This window comes from Chelon labrosus, assembly GCF_963514085.1.
Source record: "Chelon labrosus genome assembly, chromosome: 21".
Classification (NCBI taxonomy): Eukaryota; Metazoa; Chordata; class Actinopteri; order Mugiliformes; family Mugilidae; genus Chelon; species Chelon labrosus.
Genome location: NC_140354.1, coordinates 20,515,765 through 20,532,306, shown reverse-complemented (window position 1 = coordinate 20,532,306; position 16,542 = coordinate 20,515,765). Strand labels below are relative to the sequence as shown.

Here is a 16,542-nt window from a genome sequence, read left to right as displayed (position 1 = left end):
TAGAGAGGATGAGGTCTTACCAATCAAACTAAGGTCTGAGAAAACCATGCAATCCAAGTCAGGCGGAAAGAGTAAGGAAGAGAGAGAGGGAGAGAGATGTGGATATAGTTTGAGACAGTGAAATGACCAAAATGATGAAGGAGCCAGAGCTTAGCGTGTAGCTGCTGACTCCACAAGCAAAACAGAAGAGACGCTGCCAAAATCGCTAAGGCTAGGTACATATGCAGCAGCAGCAGCAGAGAAGACAGGGGCAAAACAAAAATAAATATATATAATTATATATCTTAAGCTGTAAAAAGAAGAATTAGGCCAAAAAAAGGGAAGAACTTCATCATTCATGCATCAAATCCTGTCAGCTCTTATCAAATATGGTGGGTGTGGTTTCAGAGGGTGTAGTAGAATGAGCAAGGGTCAAAGTTTAAGTAAAGTTTGGAGGTCATACACACCAGAGTACTCCACTGGGATCAGAGAATGAGACACGGGAGAGAGAGAGGGAGGGGATGTTAACATGGGTAGACGGCTAACACTGCGTTCAACAAGCTGGACCGAAGCAAGAGGCGTAGCTTTGCAGAAAACAGCAGGAGTAAGAGTTACAGTAAGTTTAATTAATTAATTAGAGTTAAGACACATGTGGACGTTTATTATGCATACGGTGACCAAGGTTTTAACAGATGTAGTCAATTAAAGCTAAAGTGCGGAACTTTTTTTTTATATTTCATTCTCACCAGATTCAGAAAAATTCGCAGAACCCAAGTTACATCCGTAACTTTTTTTTATTTTTTTCTGCTATGGGCTGCGCTCCTCATGTTTTTTTTGGCAAACAATAATTGTTGGTTGACGTAGATGACAGTGCTACCAGTGAGCTGTCCTGCTACAGGATGTGGGCCAAGATGGCGCCTCCTCTTGGGAGAAGTCCATTAGCAATTAGCCACAACGGCCTCTTGTGGTAAAGTTTCGCCAACTTTAAGTCACGTTTCCGCAACATTCAGAGTTTAAAATATCAGCAAATACAATAAAATCAATAATAATAACTCGATCAAAGTGTTGCTGCACATTTTGCAATACTGTGCAAGAAGTTTTGGGCCTAAGTGGGCGTGGCCTATATGATCAGATGGATATTAGTTCTTATCTTAACTTTGTACCGACAAAGGGTGGATCTTCACACAGGAAAGTTTTTGACGCAGTAATAATAATAATAAAAACAATCAATTCATTGATTAGTAAATGAAAAAAAATAAAAAATAAAAATGGTAAGGTCCTCCAGTAAAAGCATGTTCTAAGCAGACATTTAAATCACAGAGTCAGACGACCAGATTTCCTCCATTAGATCGTTTCACATCCATGGAAAAAGTTCACTATTGTCAGGATCAGAGAAGATCAGATTAAAAACGGACATCCATTTATATTTAATTAACGTCCCACACTGTAGCTTTAAGATACGACTAATGTCACATGATGTTTCGGACAAATTTTGGAAAATGTATTCTGTTAGCGATGACAAGCAAGAGGTCAAGAACGCCAGAAAATGACATTAGGTGAAGGCTGATATAATTTTTTTATCATGAGCACTTGCAGAAGAAAGAAAGAAGATGCATTAAAATGATTAAACATCTTTAAATGCTAATATATCTTAAGTATCATTGCTGCAAACCGGATAAAGTATTACTTCTTATTTTCCAAACATAGTTATTATATCAAGTGCTGTGCCTGGTAGAAATCTTGATAGAAGCTGACACACTAGAAGGCCACAGTTTCTCTATAATTGAATAATATAATATAAGAATGCAAAATGAGTCCATCCATTTCATTCCTATTCCAACACAATCCAGAAGAAACTGCTGCGGCTACATTTTTCAATCTCACTGCTGCTTTGTCCCAACGAAGGCCAAGTTTTGACTCACCCAGCAGATCAGCCCCTTCGTCCACGTCCCCTATGAGCCCGGTGCCTGCGGACGACAGCTCCTCAAACAGGGAGTCTGTGTTTCGGTCGAACGCCAAGTTCTCGATGCCTTTGGTGGGAGTGCTGAAAGAGCAATAACAAGAGGAGGTGATGTTCTGCTACCCGGCGAAACTTTGATTAAAACCAGACTGACGCTGTGCTCCTTGTTCTACCTGCAGGGTTTGTACTCAATGAGAGACATGTCCAGCTCAGGGGTGGACTCGATGATGTCCTGCACGTCTGCCATGTCCTCGTTTTCAGGCAAACCTGCAGAAAATAACAAAGAGAAACAAAATTGTAAATTAAATTAAATCAAAGAAGATGGACAAAACCAATTAAGAGTATTATAACATGTGACCCTACCCACTGATATGGATCTGGTCCCTGGTGCAGCCTGCACCTCCGTGCTCTTACTGTTCATGTCGTCCTTCTCCACGTCCGAGGCGGTGGTGGACATCGGTGTGGCCGACTTGGAGCCGGTGAAGTCTGATAGCTCATCCTGTAAAGACAGGGACCTTAGATGCGTGCAGTGTCAAACTGAAGTGGTGTAGAAATGATAAAGCAACCAAAGTATAAATCGCACCAAAGCCACATAAAGAGCACACCTAGGGCACACAGCGTAAAGGGAAACAACACAATAACAGAGACATAAGGGTCCAATTTCTCTCAGCTCTTACAGGGTGCAGAGAATTAATCCCAAAAGAAAAAAATCTCCATCAGAAATTGAGCTTCTTGAGGCTGTGACACACCAAGCCGACAGTTACCATCCGTGGCCCTAGCTTTGGCGCCATGTCCCGCAACGTTAGCACAAGTTTGTCGGCAGCTTTTCAGCCTGTCAGATCAGTTTAGTGAACCTTCAGCACGCCATTTGGATTTCATTATGAGGCAACTGGATTGTCTTACAACCAATCCGCACTATTTTGTTGTAAACAAATTTAATTCCAATCAATGTTCTGCATAAAGCAAACAATTTGATTGGCGCGTCAGATCTTCGCCAAAGCTTATCTGACTCCCAACGGAAAGAGACTCCAGACTAAACTTTACGACACTGTCAGCTTGTGAACGAGAGGAAGTAACACCAACCTTCAAATGGTGCAAAGAAGACTCTTTATCTCACCTGAACAATCAAATACACAAATATTTTCACAACGAACTGATCATTTAGAATGAAGAAACTACAGATCAACTGCTCAGCATGATTCAGGAGAAGCTAGGTCCGTACGACGGTTTATAGTTTTTCCTAGTCTCTCAAGAAATAGTTACCTGGCAGTAGTCTGTATATTGACGAATACCAACCACTGCCACCTGCTGGTCACACAGGCGCTGAATGGCCGTTGGTTGTAGTGTTTCTGGTGCGTTGAGGTGCAACTTTTAGGTCTAGTATCCAAAAAAGCGCTGAAACAACTGGACTTGTAAAGTTTCATCCAAGTGGCATCTTCAGTTCTAAAATCTGACTCATAATTGGTCGTTAGAGCACCATTCATTGGAGAAAGAAGCCAGGATCAGTCTCTTGGAGCTGAAGACAACTTGGACAAGTGGCAAAAGGCCTTCAAGAAACTCTACAAGAGTCTACAAGAGACACTTATGTCCAGTACTTATTTGATGTCCGTTTGGTGTGTCCATGCCTTTAGCAACAATTAATTGCTTTCATGAAATTGGAGCTCAAATAAACGCAGAGAATCACATTTACATCAATAAAACTAAACACTGAAACACTAAAATAAACAGCGATGCAAGGAGACAACACAGAACTAATACAAACACAAAGTTCACACGGCACTACTGGGACTGCGGAGGGCTTCCCACAGCATCCACTAAACAAAAATGACCACAGGAGATTGTTGTCTAGGTTCTACATCTACTACACAACACAACACAAATCCACAGAAGACCCAGGAACAGCTGGAATACTGAAAAGTAAGACCAATGCTACACAACTACAGTGAGTGAAAGAAGGCTAGCTTCAGATGTTACTGCACAATGAGTGATATCGATCATGTGGAAAATCTATATGAATGAAGCGAAAGCGAAATTTAATACTCATGCATTTTGACAGAAATGAAAACAGGCAAGAGGCCAGATGCAACCATGGCGTTACTGACTTTGACAGATTAGTAATTAACCAGATTCCCCAATGTAGCCGTCATACAAGACATGGTTGCATGTAGCGCTCTACAGCTCAGGTGGTCCATGAAGTGAGGAGCGACTCAGTTTAAAAAAAGATGAAACAGCATAGCGGAGGACACTACTGAAGCCCACACAAACAAACGTAAACTGCGCCAGCGCTGCTGCTGAAACGTCCGCCAGCTGCCAACCATTCAACTACCTTGCAGTCGTCTGCGAGTGAATTCCCCCAAGTAGAGTCCTGCGCAGCCTTACCCTCCCTTTCCTTTGGGGGGTCGGCAAAGTCCAACTGCTTGGGGGAGGGAGAGTAAGAATGAAGCTCACATGTGCAGAAGCAGTTCATCAGAAATGCATACACTCCGAAGTGTGCATGTCTGTGAAGTGAATGGAAAAGTACATTCATACGTGTGCGTGTACAGCTCGTAGTGGAGGAAGTTTTGTCTCCCCCTTCTGGAAGTCAAGGATAACTAGACTGTAATCCTTCCCTTGAATGGTGAGTTTCTGTTTTATCTGGACCGTCATACATTTTTCTTGGACAAGTCCCTGGTTCTATTTTAGTTTTCCAGATCTCCAGAGTTCATAGAACCCAGGTTACATTAGTAACTTTGTTTTTTCCAGCATGGTTCAGCCATACTGGTCTTAGCAAACATTTTCTGTTTGTTTGGGTCATTTTTGAAGCTTCTCAAAAGTGGCTTTTCTTTGTCTTACGTGACAATAAACTTTTTGGATTGTGGACAAAATAAGGCATCGTCTTTCACTATAAGAAACTGTCTTAGTGTAGTCATTAGTTTCAGCCCTAACAGACTCACTTATGATGGAAAATCTTCAGCCACAATAACGTCCAAGTATTTTACATTTTAGTTTTCTCTACAACCGTTCAAATATGGAGGACCAAGCCATCATAAATTAGTAAATGATTCAGTTTATAAACTGATACGCTTTTAAATGCAGCAAAAATAATATTAAAATATTAAATGTACGCCTTCATTAAATTATTAAGCTGGAGGTACATTAATAAATAATTTTATTTCTTTAGAAATGTATAGAGAAATGTGAAAAGAAAGAACAGAATTGCATAAGATAGGGCAAATAAATAGGGAAACGTAAAATATTACAGATTTAAATACACTGTATAGGATTGAAACAGTCAATTAATAAACGGGACAGTTTATAAACTGATTTATACCCATATGTACATATTACAATTGTACATTGTTATATTATTATACATGATTAAATATTATTTTTGTTGCATTTAACCACATATATGTTTATCCACTGAGCCAGTTATTTATTTAACTTTTCTATTTGTGGTTTCAGATGTTAGGGTTCTCCATTCTTGAACAAATAACCTTTATCTCATTTAAAACTATTAATTGATTATGAAAATTACTAACTTTTAGCCAACATATCTGATTTATTTAATAGATTTAAGAGATCTCCTTGAATTAATTAAAATGCAATGGTATAGAAAACAGGACTAAGGCAGCTTTTAGAGATCATGGAATGGTTTTGCTTGTGTGACTCAGACATTAAATCAGTGTTTGAGCACAAACACATCATTAACCTGGAGTCACTTCGACACCTCCCATAAATAAATATGAGCTCCCTCTATTTAACACTAAGAGCCTGTGTGTGCATATCAAAGACACTTGTGTTCAAAAGGCCGTGGCTCCACAATAACCGGCTCTGATTACATAAGAGCCAATCACATTCCAGCCAGACTTTTTTTATTTTTTTTTTCTCCCTTGCCCGTTCTCAGTGACTGGCTTCGAGCCATACAGCCGCTGCGCTCCCATCATGCACTGCGCTGCGGCGCTGATGTCCCAGTTTTAACAAAAACACAGCAGCTCTTAGCTGTCACCGCTACAAACCAACCCCACATGTCCAGTCATTTATATCTTATTACTATTTAAGAACAATCATCTCTGTTTCTGTCAGTGTTTAAAGGCATTTAACATTAATTTAATATTCTCAGGGATAATAAAGCTATTTCCAAAAGAAAAATGCCGCATTGTTTAATATTCATGCGACTCTTTTAATGATGTCCTCTGACTGCTACACCGGTGGAAGTTTGAATATTCATCAGTGGCTAAAGAGGAGCCTGAAAACAGAGGTGGCCTTTGTCAGATGCCGGCTAAAATACACAGGAGCGGAGCCGAGCCTCGTCAAAGGATCTCTATTTTTAATCGGATCCAAATCACAAACTCCTTCATCTCCTAGCTCGGTATGGATTTGAATTGAGATATTTGTTTTTAAGTAACAGCAGCCTGATCAATCGTTCTGATCAGAGACTCAAACTATGAACTTAAATGAAATGATCTAATTCGATGTACTATGTGTTTGCATGCCCCCAAAACACTATATGTTCACTATAGAAGTCAATTGATGCTGTAGAGCATCAAATCCGCTGGAAATAGAACAGAAGAAGAAGAGTCTTCGTCTCTGAGATATTGATAACACTGAATTGATTCAAGAAGAAGGCGACCAAGATTGATTGATTCTGGCTTTCGTTTTCTGTCCCTCCTGGAAACTCCTCACCTGATGTTTACCCCAACGTGGAGCAAACATGCTCAGAGAGAATGGATTTATTCCAAAAAGCAGAGAGAAACCAGCACATTAAGAGTTTACATGGTTATTAGGAGATCAGACTTTCCTACTGAACAGACATGTTTGGACATTTCACATATTATCATCATGTAGTCTGAACTGCACTCATGACCACCGCCTACCTTCAGACTCGTGTTGGACCGAGGCTGTGATGGGTCTGTGAACCTCCAGCCCTCTGTGCCCGGCGTCTCGGCTCTGGCCTGGGGATCTGGGATTAAGAGAGACGCCCCTCCGGATGACGGGAAAATCCCCAAAGAGAGAGGCCGTTCTCTCCTTAATAAGATTAGAAGCAGAGGTCTTTAATCAGAATCTCCAGCGCTGCCGTGGCTGGACACTTCAAAGGTTTACTTTGACCTCACCTGACTCGGCCGATCGCGCTAGAATCTGAAGTCTCACTGATCTGCTGCATTTTGATCCTCTCCACATGCTCCATGTAATTATGGATCATCTGCAGACAACACAAAAACATCCAGGAGGAAGTAGGTAAGAATGTTGTTAATGATTACAACTCTATGACCACTTGTCTGTATTTTACCTCTGTGTGTCGTTGATGCAGGGAGTTGTATTCCTTCTTGAGGTCCAGCTCTCGTTCTTCTAGCCTGCCAACTGAAACAGACAGATGACATTTGTCGGTTTAAATAAGACACTTTACAAAGGAAAGACAAGAAAATAATCCCTAATTACTGCCGTTTCAGAACCATGAAATGCTACAAATGTTCACACCTGGCTTTAAATGTGCCCTCTATGTGCCAATGAATACCGACATCATTTGGAGCATAGCAGAATGTTGAGCAAAAAGCTGCTGTCTCAAAACAATGGATCTCTATCAACTGTTGTTTCAGAACCATGAAATGCATCCTGGGTGACCGATTGAAAGCTACTTGCGTTAACACCTGTAGCACCATCATCATTTGAGGTGCAGTAGAATACTGATCAAAAAGCTACTGATTAAAAACAGCAGATCGCTAGCTACCGCTGTTTCAGAACCATGAAATGCTACAAGTGTTCACACCTGGCATTAAATGTGCCCTCTATGTGCCAATAAATACCGACATCATTTGGCGCATAGCAGAATGTTGAGCAAAAAGCTGCTGTCTCAAAACAATGGATCTCTATCTACTGTTGTTTCAGAACCATGAAATGCATCCTGGGTGACCGATTGCAAGCTACTTGTGTTTACAACTGTAGCACCATCATCATTTGAGGTGCAGTAGAATACTGAGCAAAAAGCTGCTGATTAAAAACAACAGACCACTAGCTACCGCTGTTTCAGAACCATGAACCATGAAATGTATCCTGGATAGCCGATCACACACTACATGTGTTCACACCATTAAAATACGTCTTATGTGACCTGAACAAAGCTTTGCACTCTAAACGCAAATAAAGAATATTGAGGAAAAAAGCTGCCGACTCAAAGCAATGGATTGCCATCTACTGCTGTGTCAGAACCATGAACCTCACTGTTAGTTGTGTGTTTTTTGTCGTGTGATCGTCTGAGGTACTCCCATTCTTTCAAAGCAAGACGTGAAACTGTAGCGCAAAACTCAGCTTAAACAGGGGATGTCAGTTGAGTAGGCGGCCTGTCAGTGTGGCCAGAGGCTATTGCATGTTTACACTATTAAAAGAATGTGGTCACAAGCAGCCAAGACCACGTCTAAATGTGTTTTCTTTTAACATTTTAGACCTTCTTGTACCTTGTTAAAAGAGAACTGATTACTGATTGAGTAATGTCTGTACATAAAAGTTTGTGAATGAGTTTTGACTTCCTGGCAGGTGCTGTAGCAGGCGGGGGAGCTAATCTCACTTAAGTGGGTTTCAGTGTTTGGTCGATTTACGAAGTGACAAAAACACCTAATCCCCTTATTAGCACATCCGGTTTAGCCTAAGCCACACCGTAAGTTGGAGCAACAGACGGGATGTATCAATTACAGCAGTTTAAGCCTCTGCATGTTGTGCGATGATGTCGTTGCCATCGTGAGTCACCAAATGCCTGGAGACAAGTCATGAAGGGAGGGGAGGAAGTCTCTGGTAATCCTTCTTGTGTGTGCGTATTAGGACGTTTGACAAATCACTGCAAGGAGAAGCTGAATGTGACACTGAACATGATGATACTAATTGAATGTGTCACGATTACGTAAAAAATCTGTTCAGCAGTGTAATATCCAACCAAAAAGGAGAACACCATTAAAAATCCAATGTAGTGTGAAAGTCATGAGATCATAAACAGCCTCCATGTTAGCAGATAGGACATGAGCCAAACTAAAACATCAAAGTACTCCTCAAATACATTTTCCCAAAGTTGTTTTCTGTCATTTTTCACGTTGCTGTATGTTCAAGTGTTAATTATTCTGATAACTTTAGTTTTAAGTAGTTATTTTATGGTACGAAATTGGATGTTATATCATCGTGGGCAGTGTCTCCACCAACAAACACCACAGTATAAACTTTGGCTCCAATTGACGTCAAATACACAAGATGGCGGCGCCCATATTCCAAGATTTTTGGCTTCACTTTTGCCAGTAGGAGGTAGCCATCCGAGCAGCCAGGCTACATCAAACTTCCACAGACTATTGAGTTTAGTGGTAGTATGGATCGGTCATCATTACTGCATCTCCACCACTGAACACTACTGTGAAATCCCCGGCTGCAAATAACGTCAAAATTGCAAGATGGCGCCGCCCTTATCCCCAGATATTTGGCATCAATTTTCCAATAGGAGGTAATTGGGGAACAACGTTTATATAATAGATTTGAAAAGTTCACAAGAGATTTAGTGGTAGTATGGATGAGTCATCGATACCACAGCTCCACCTAGAAACGCTACTGCAAAATCCCTGGCTCCAAATGACGTCAAAATCTAAAGATGGTGACGCCCTTATCCCAAGACTTTTGGCTTCACTTCTGCCAACAGGAGGTAGTGGGGACACGCTGGGCTACGTCAAGATAATTTAGTCGTAGCGTGGATGGCTCATAATTACTACTACTTTGCAAACCTTGGCCCAGAGAATGCCAAACTTCCAAGCTGGCACTGACCTTTACCCCCAGATTTTTGGGTTCACTATTGACGTAGTGGTGACATATCGTTTATCTCTATTACTATAAGTGAGAATTATCAACACAAAACTACACAACCAGCAAAGATTATAAAGTTAATCATCTGCCACTGACTTCAGTAACTCTTCAGCAGCCGTGGACTCTGCCTCTATAGGCAATCAGAGTTGGTGATTCAACCTACAGTTATGAATAAATGATTTACTATTCAGTAGGCGCAGCAGCAAGTTAGTTGGACCCAATGTTGCCCTGGATGTGTACAATAAAGCAACTAACACTGAAATAAAACAAAACTATGACATGTGATTTTCCAGAATAACCCAAACTGCTCGCTTTGTTAGTGCTTTGGCTAAAAGTTAAACACGGAAGGAAATTAATCTTTTCCGTCCCCTCCCATCTTTGTGTGATTGAATGACTCACTTCAGTCTCGATACCGGAACAGTAGTCATTGTGTGAATCCACATCTTCCAACGAGACGCAACGTGAGAGGCAGTCGGATCGCTTTGATCCACCAATGAGATGGGCGGTAATGCGCTGCCGCATTAGGAGGATGGGAATAACAGAAATCCTATAATCCCATTACTGTTACCCCCGCAAAGAGGGAGGGAGGGAGCGTATGGTTGTGTAAGTGTGTGCATTATAAACCATGAGACAAGACATCAAAGTCAGAGGGGGGGGGGCGAAGAAGAAACCATCAAGAGAGTGTAAAAAGGCAACAGCAGAACAGACTGAATAACTGATGGTATTGCTATCAGTGAATGGATGATTTTTGTGTTTTTGCGCTTACTCTGGTCAGCGTAGTTCTTGATCTTGAGTTCCAGCTGCCGAGAGTGAGACTCCATCCTGTCCACATGGTTCTGGAGGTCCTTCTTCTCCTGTTCATGGGTGTCTTCGAACTCAATGAACTTCTACTCACACACAAAAAGACACACTCAATCAGAAGTTTGCTATTAATAGTCTGAGGTGGGTTGAGGTAATTTCCGACAAGATAAAAATATATCACACTGAACCAAACATGAGCGTCCGATTGACAAAACAACAGCAATGAAGCCATTAATCAGACGGCCTACCACACTGTGAGTACATACATAATAGCACATCATTTATCACAACATGTACAATGATTCTAAAACGAGTCTAAAACAGAATCGGAAAGTCCGCTTCAGAGCGGAAAAATGTTTGTGTGTCAGCGTCCACATCCTGTCCAGATGGGTAAGCCGAGGCTCTTATAATGTGGCTTCCCTTCTTCCTCAAGGCAAACAAGTCTTTACATTGTCCGCGTTGCACTATTACTATACTGCTAAATAAAGATTAATTTTGTTCCCACGCTACAATCTTGACCCATGTTCACAGCTTTGAATTTCTCTTTTGTGGGGTTTTCAAGTTATATATCTAAAAACACATTAATTGTAAATAATAATGTGGCTTCCCTACTTCCTCTGGTCAAACAAGTCTTTACTTTGACTGCCTTGTACTATATGACTACAAATTGGAGATTAAATCTGTTCAGACACAATGATCTTGACGAAAGTTCACACCTTTGCATGTGTTCCCTTTTTGCAGGGTTTTTCCAGGTATGGATATAAAACCCAATTAAAAGGTTAAATTATGTGGAACTCAAATAATAATTCAGTTAGCTGATTTGAGAAAATCAACTTTACTTTGACTGCCTTGCACTACATAACTGCAAATTAAGAGATTAAATCTGTTCAGACGCAACGATCTTGGTGAATGTTCACACCTTTACGTTTCCCTTTTGCGGGGTTTTCGAGGTTCACACCAAAGAACAAATTAAATGTTCAATTGGACAAAGCTGAAACAATATTTTAATTACTCGATTTGAGAAAAATAACTGTACTTATACTGCCTTGCATTAAACAACCAAAAAATGAAGATTAATTTCGTTTAGACTCAACGATCGCGATGAATGTTCCCAGCGCACGCATGCATGCATATTTAGTACGGTTTTAATTAGGGTATAAATTTAAAAATACATCAAGTATTCAATTAAATCAACTTGAAACAATAATTTAATTAGTATAATAGAGAAAAATAACTGCACTTTGACCGCCTTGTACTACATGACAACACACAAATTCACGATCATCTTTGGTAGGATTTTAAGTGACAAATGTAAAAAAACAAACTAATAAAACTTGTGCAGAGCTGAAACAATAAAGTTATCTAAGAAAATTGAGTTTAAATATCGGAAAAGATGGCTAATAAATGAATAATAAACTCAAACATTGGTTGTGGACAAAACAGAATGCAACACAAGCGATATATATTATAAAAGAGATAACATTAGCAGCAATCCTGTGGTCATAAAGAGCCGACAGTACAGATATTGTAAACGTAAAACATCCAACAAGCACAATGCAGGTTTGTAGGCGATAAGAAACAGGATAAGAGCTGCTGCTAATTCGTGTTAATGATCTGAACAGCTGGCTGGATGCCTTAGATTTAATCTAAACATTCTCATCAGCCATCTCCCATCTAATCTGGTGTACCACAAGGTTCCGTCCTCGGCCCAGTCCTCTTTATCATCGACCTCCACCCCCTTGGTCACATATTCCTTTTTTAACCAAATCTTTTATCTTTTGATCTTTTCAGTGTCTTATACTTGTAGTTTCTTAATGCTTTTGATGTCTGTTATGTATTTTAAACCCTGTCTTAGCTTGTACAGTGTTCTTGGGTGTTTTGAAAGGTGCCTATAAATAAAACGTATTATTATTATTATTACATAGTCATCAATATGTGTGTGTTTAATCTAGTGCCTATGTCAGGAACTAGAGCTACTATCTGTATAATCAGATAAGAAGCAAGGAACGGTCAATAAATTGAGTGAAAGGACTAAAAGAAACGTCAATACATGTGAAAGATTTAACAGTCTGTCTTTTGGAAGCGGCATCCTAAAAAGAAATGCGACCCCCTTCATTACTCTGGTATGGTGGTGGTGGTGGTGGGGGGGGTCATTTTGGTGAAACCCAAGACTACAAAAATAAAAAGGAAAACAGACAAAGGATCACATGACCTGGAAGTAACGCCATGCCTTCCTCAGGGGTGCAGACTAAGAGTGTTTCCTCGGACGATCCCACGTATAAGCACGTTTATATTTGACACAAAATACTGCGACCGAAGTACACGAGTGTGAGTGTTGGCTGGCTGTCGTCCTGCTTCAGCATCACTAAGCGTACAGAGGGGTCCGCTGGCATGGCGTCCCGGCTGTTGTCCCCAAGCCCTGGGCCAAGGATGCAAGCTGCGGCAGAAGGTCCGAGTCACATCACATCACATCGACCTTCATGCTAAAGACGCTCGAAGCAGAGTCACCACACGAGGAGGAATTAACCCGGGCCAAATCCATAATACACCTAAATGTACCATTACCATATTAAAAACCTTGAGGCAGCTTTCTAAAATCTCAAAGAAAATGCTTTAGGGTTATCGTAGCTTGGGCCAAACATGTTCTATCACATAAAACACGACTTATACGAGCTGTGCTAATGGTATGAAATGGTAAATTCTTTCTATTTCCTTAGTGTCACAATTGTTGTGAACGTTGATGCAATTGTGAATGGATGACAAACTCAGTTGAACAGCTATGTGTTGCATTAGAAAATGAGTTAGCTAGCACGTTTGTGAATGAGCTAACAGTAATCACACATTGGTGACGCTTGGTTTTGAAGATACGTGGGAAATAAATGAAATTATGGGTCCAGTATTTATTTTGGTGACTATGGGCTCAAACATAGTCCTCAAACTAAACACTTTTTATCTCTTTAGTGGCTGTTGTCAGTGTTGTGTTGTGAGCATTGATGCGACTGTGAAGAAGATGCTAAATTTAGACATTTACACAGCTAACAGCTTTATTTTTTTTTTATCTTTTCTATCTTTTCTAGCCGACTTCTTCTCTAAATTTCTCAGGTTTATTAAATAAATGTATACACTACACCAGTAATAGTTTGCACAGAAGTGTGGAGGCATGCTTTCCTCCATCCTGTCTTATATTTGCACTTGTCGGCCGCTTCATTAGGTACAATGCATTCTAATGTAACAGTCCTGCATTAAATATCATCCTCATGACTGTTTAATGTTCATTTTTTTTTGTTGAAACAGCGTCAGAAAGGTGGTAATTCAACTTCATGATCATTCTGGAGGCTGTATTCTGTGGCGCTGTTAAACTGGATTGAATTCAGTCGTCTATCAGTTAATTTAAACCAACGTTGAACACCAGAACCTTCACCTGTTTAAATTAGAATGAATTCATGGCCACTAGTGTACCTAATGAACTGGCAAGAGAGTGTATAATCGACACGTATCACCTGACATTAACGATATAAAATCAGTACCACACTTTAACCTGATGATCGCTTTGTGTCGTCTGTGTCAGAAGTTGTCAGTTGAGGCCGCACCAAGCTGTTGCACCAGACTGAGATCACGCAACGTAAACTCACTGTCCAAAACATTAGGTACACTCGTGAATTCATTCTAATATAAACAGTCCTGCACTAAATCTGACCTTCGAGGCTGCTCTGATGTTCGGTTGGTGTTGAAAGGATGTAGCAGACTGTATTAAACACTACAGTATCTCTGCTAATGCTTAACACCAGAAGCTGCACGAAAATAAGATTTAATGCAGGACTGTTATATTAGAATGAACTCACTAGTGTACCTAATGAACTGGCAAGCGAGTGTATACTCTATAACAATCAGCAATAGTTTGCACAAAACTGTGTCGGCTCGTCATCCTCCATGCTGTCTTGTGTTTACACCTGCTGGCCACTTCATTAGGTACACTAGTGCAAACAAATTCATTTTGTCACATTGTGGATTGAATTTAAATGTCAAAATAATAGGAACACGTGTCAAATTCAGTAGCACTACAAACCGAAGAGCCAAGTCAACATCTCTTCTCAGTTATTTGAAACTAATACCCTTCATGAAGAGAATATTTAATGCAGGGGGGCTGTTATATTAGAATGCATTCACTAGTGTACCTAATGAAGTGGCAAGCAAGTGTGTATTCTATAATGATAAGCAATAGTTTGCAAAAAAGAAAATAATCTGTGGAGGCATGTCATCCTCCATCATGTCTATCTGTTTACACTCACCGGCCACTTCATTAGGTACACCACTGCAAACAAATGCATTTATTTATTTTTTTAGAGGATGTAGATTGAAGTTAAATGTCAAAATAATAGGAACACGTGCCAATTCAGCAACACTACAAAGCACATCCTCCACAAACAAAAATAAAAGTTGGATCAGCTCAGTTATTTTAAACTAATTTAGTGCAGGACTGGGTGTGTACCTAATAAAGTGGCCAGTGAAACGCTGAGTCACTTCACCTGCTCCTGTTCAGTCTCAGACGTGGCTTCACTATCTGATGCAATAATCACACTGATTGATTATCCTGATTACTCTCCTCCTGACTTGTTTACATCCCCACTGGAGACCGTGGGCGCCGCCAGGGCCACGTGCTCGGGTGGACTCATGTCTCAGGGATGCTGGGAGGAGAACACACCTGAGACAGCCGTGTTGTCTTACTGTTTTGTTTTATTATTGTCTCACCTCCTCTGCGTGCTTCCTGAGCGCCTTCTCCCGCTCGTACTGGGTGATGAGCTGCTCGTTGTCCTCCTTCAGCAGCTCCAGCTCCACTTCGTGCTCCTGGTTCTCCGCGAACACCGAGTCCAGGTTCTCCAGCACGGCCACCACCAGCGGCATCAGCTCCTTCACCACGTCCTCGTCGTACTTGCCGATGAGCCGCTCGAACTCGCGGTAGATGGAGCTGGCCAGGCCCGACACCCGCTCCGACATCATCGCTGATGTCCCCGGGTCGTCCTGGTACACAACTCCGTCCTCCAGCTCCATTTTTCCTGTCCTTTCAGCTAACGGGACCGATGTTCGAGGGGAGAAGGAGAGGGGGGGGGTTGTCTTTCCCGCGTCAGCCCGCCACTATGCACCCAGCTATCCCCTTTTACTGATTAATTCGTCTTTAAATAAACGGACACATTGAGAAACGGTCCACGGATGAACCGTTACGATGAGAGACGAGCTACGTGGATTTTCTTCCTATTTTTTTTCCTCGCTTGTCCCATGCCGCATTCAAGAGCCTTCCAAAAGCTCCGACTTTACACAACTTTCCTCGCAGACGCTGTCAGGCTGGAAACCCCAGCTCATAGAAACGCTCATATTGGTTTTCGATCAAATACACATCCTACGCGTATTACGTGGAAGAAGATTTGATGAGCTGTCTTTTTATTGTAAATCACAGTTTAAGCGTGTTTTCTTTTGTCGGAGCCTCATAGTTGTTGGAGCATTTCCGAGTGCACCTGAAGCCCCCATCTAACAGCTGAGTTGTTGTCTTGATCACGTGATGACGTCACATCATGCTACCGACGTAAGAGCGTTAGCGGCCCGACACTGATTTATCATCATATTATATTCAGCCCCGTTATGTATTTTTATTTATTTATTATCCTATATATATATATATATATATATATATGATATTTTATTATAATTTTTAACTACATAATAAAATAATTAGAAATAGTGTAAATCAGAAAGATTGTGTTACTATTTTATAATTATATACCTTATTGTTCTTCATATACTTACCTCTGTGTATTTGTATATTACTCTTAAAATCAGACATATAATTACATATGCACACAACTCATCCCGTTTTCATATCATATCATCTTTGCATCGTATATATTGTATATTTAGACTTATATATCCTATATATCCTGTTCTATAGTTTTCTATCTATCTGTCTATCTATCTGAGACACCACTTTCAAGATATACAAT

At 40.7% G+C, this 16,542-nt stretch overlaps 1 protein-coding gene across 1 annotated transcript in view; it reads right to left on the bottom strand.

Moving 5' to 3' along the window:
• spag9a (sperm associated antigen 9a) overlaps nucleotides 1–15,831 on the bottom strand; it is a 28,482-nt gene extending 12,651 nt beyond the window's left edge. The window contains exons 1-8 of the mRNA XM_084571384.1: nucleotides 15,299–15,831; nucleotides 10,515–10,635; nucleotides 7,209–7,279; nucleotides 7,033–7,121; nucleotides 6,796–6,946; nucleotides 2,303–2,438; nucleotides 2,113–2,206; nucleotides 1,902–2,023 (exon numbers count right to left, since the gene is read on the bottom strand). Of these exons, the coding sequence (XP_084427510.1) occupies nucleotides 1,902–2,023; nucleotides 2,113–2,206; nucleotides 2,303–2,438; nucleotides 6,796–6,946; nucleotides 7,033–7,121; nucleotides 7,209–7,279; nucleotides 10,515–10,635; nucleotides 15,299–15,598 (1,084 nt within the window). The 5' untranslated portion in view covers nucleotides 15,599–15,831. The remainder of the gene's footprint in view (nucleotides 1–1,901; nucleotides 2,024–2,112; nucleotides 2,207–2,302; nucleotides 2,439–6,795; nucleotides 6,947–7,032; nucleotides 7,122–7,208; nucleotides 7,280–10,514; nucleotides 10,636–15,298) is intronic.
• Nucleotides 15,832–16,542: the final 711 nt, after the last annotated feature.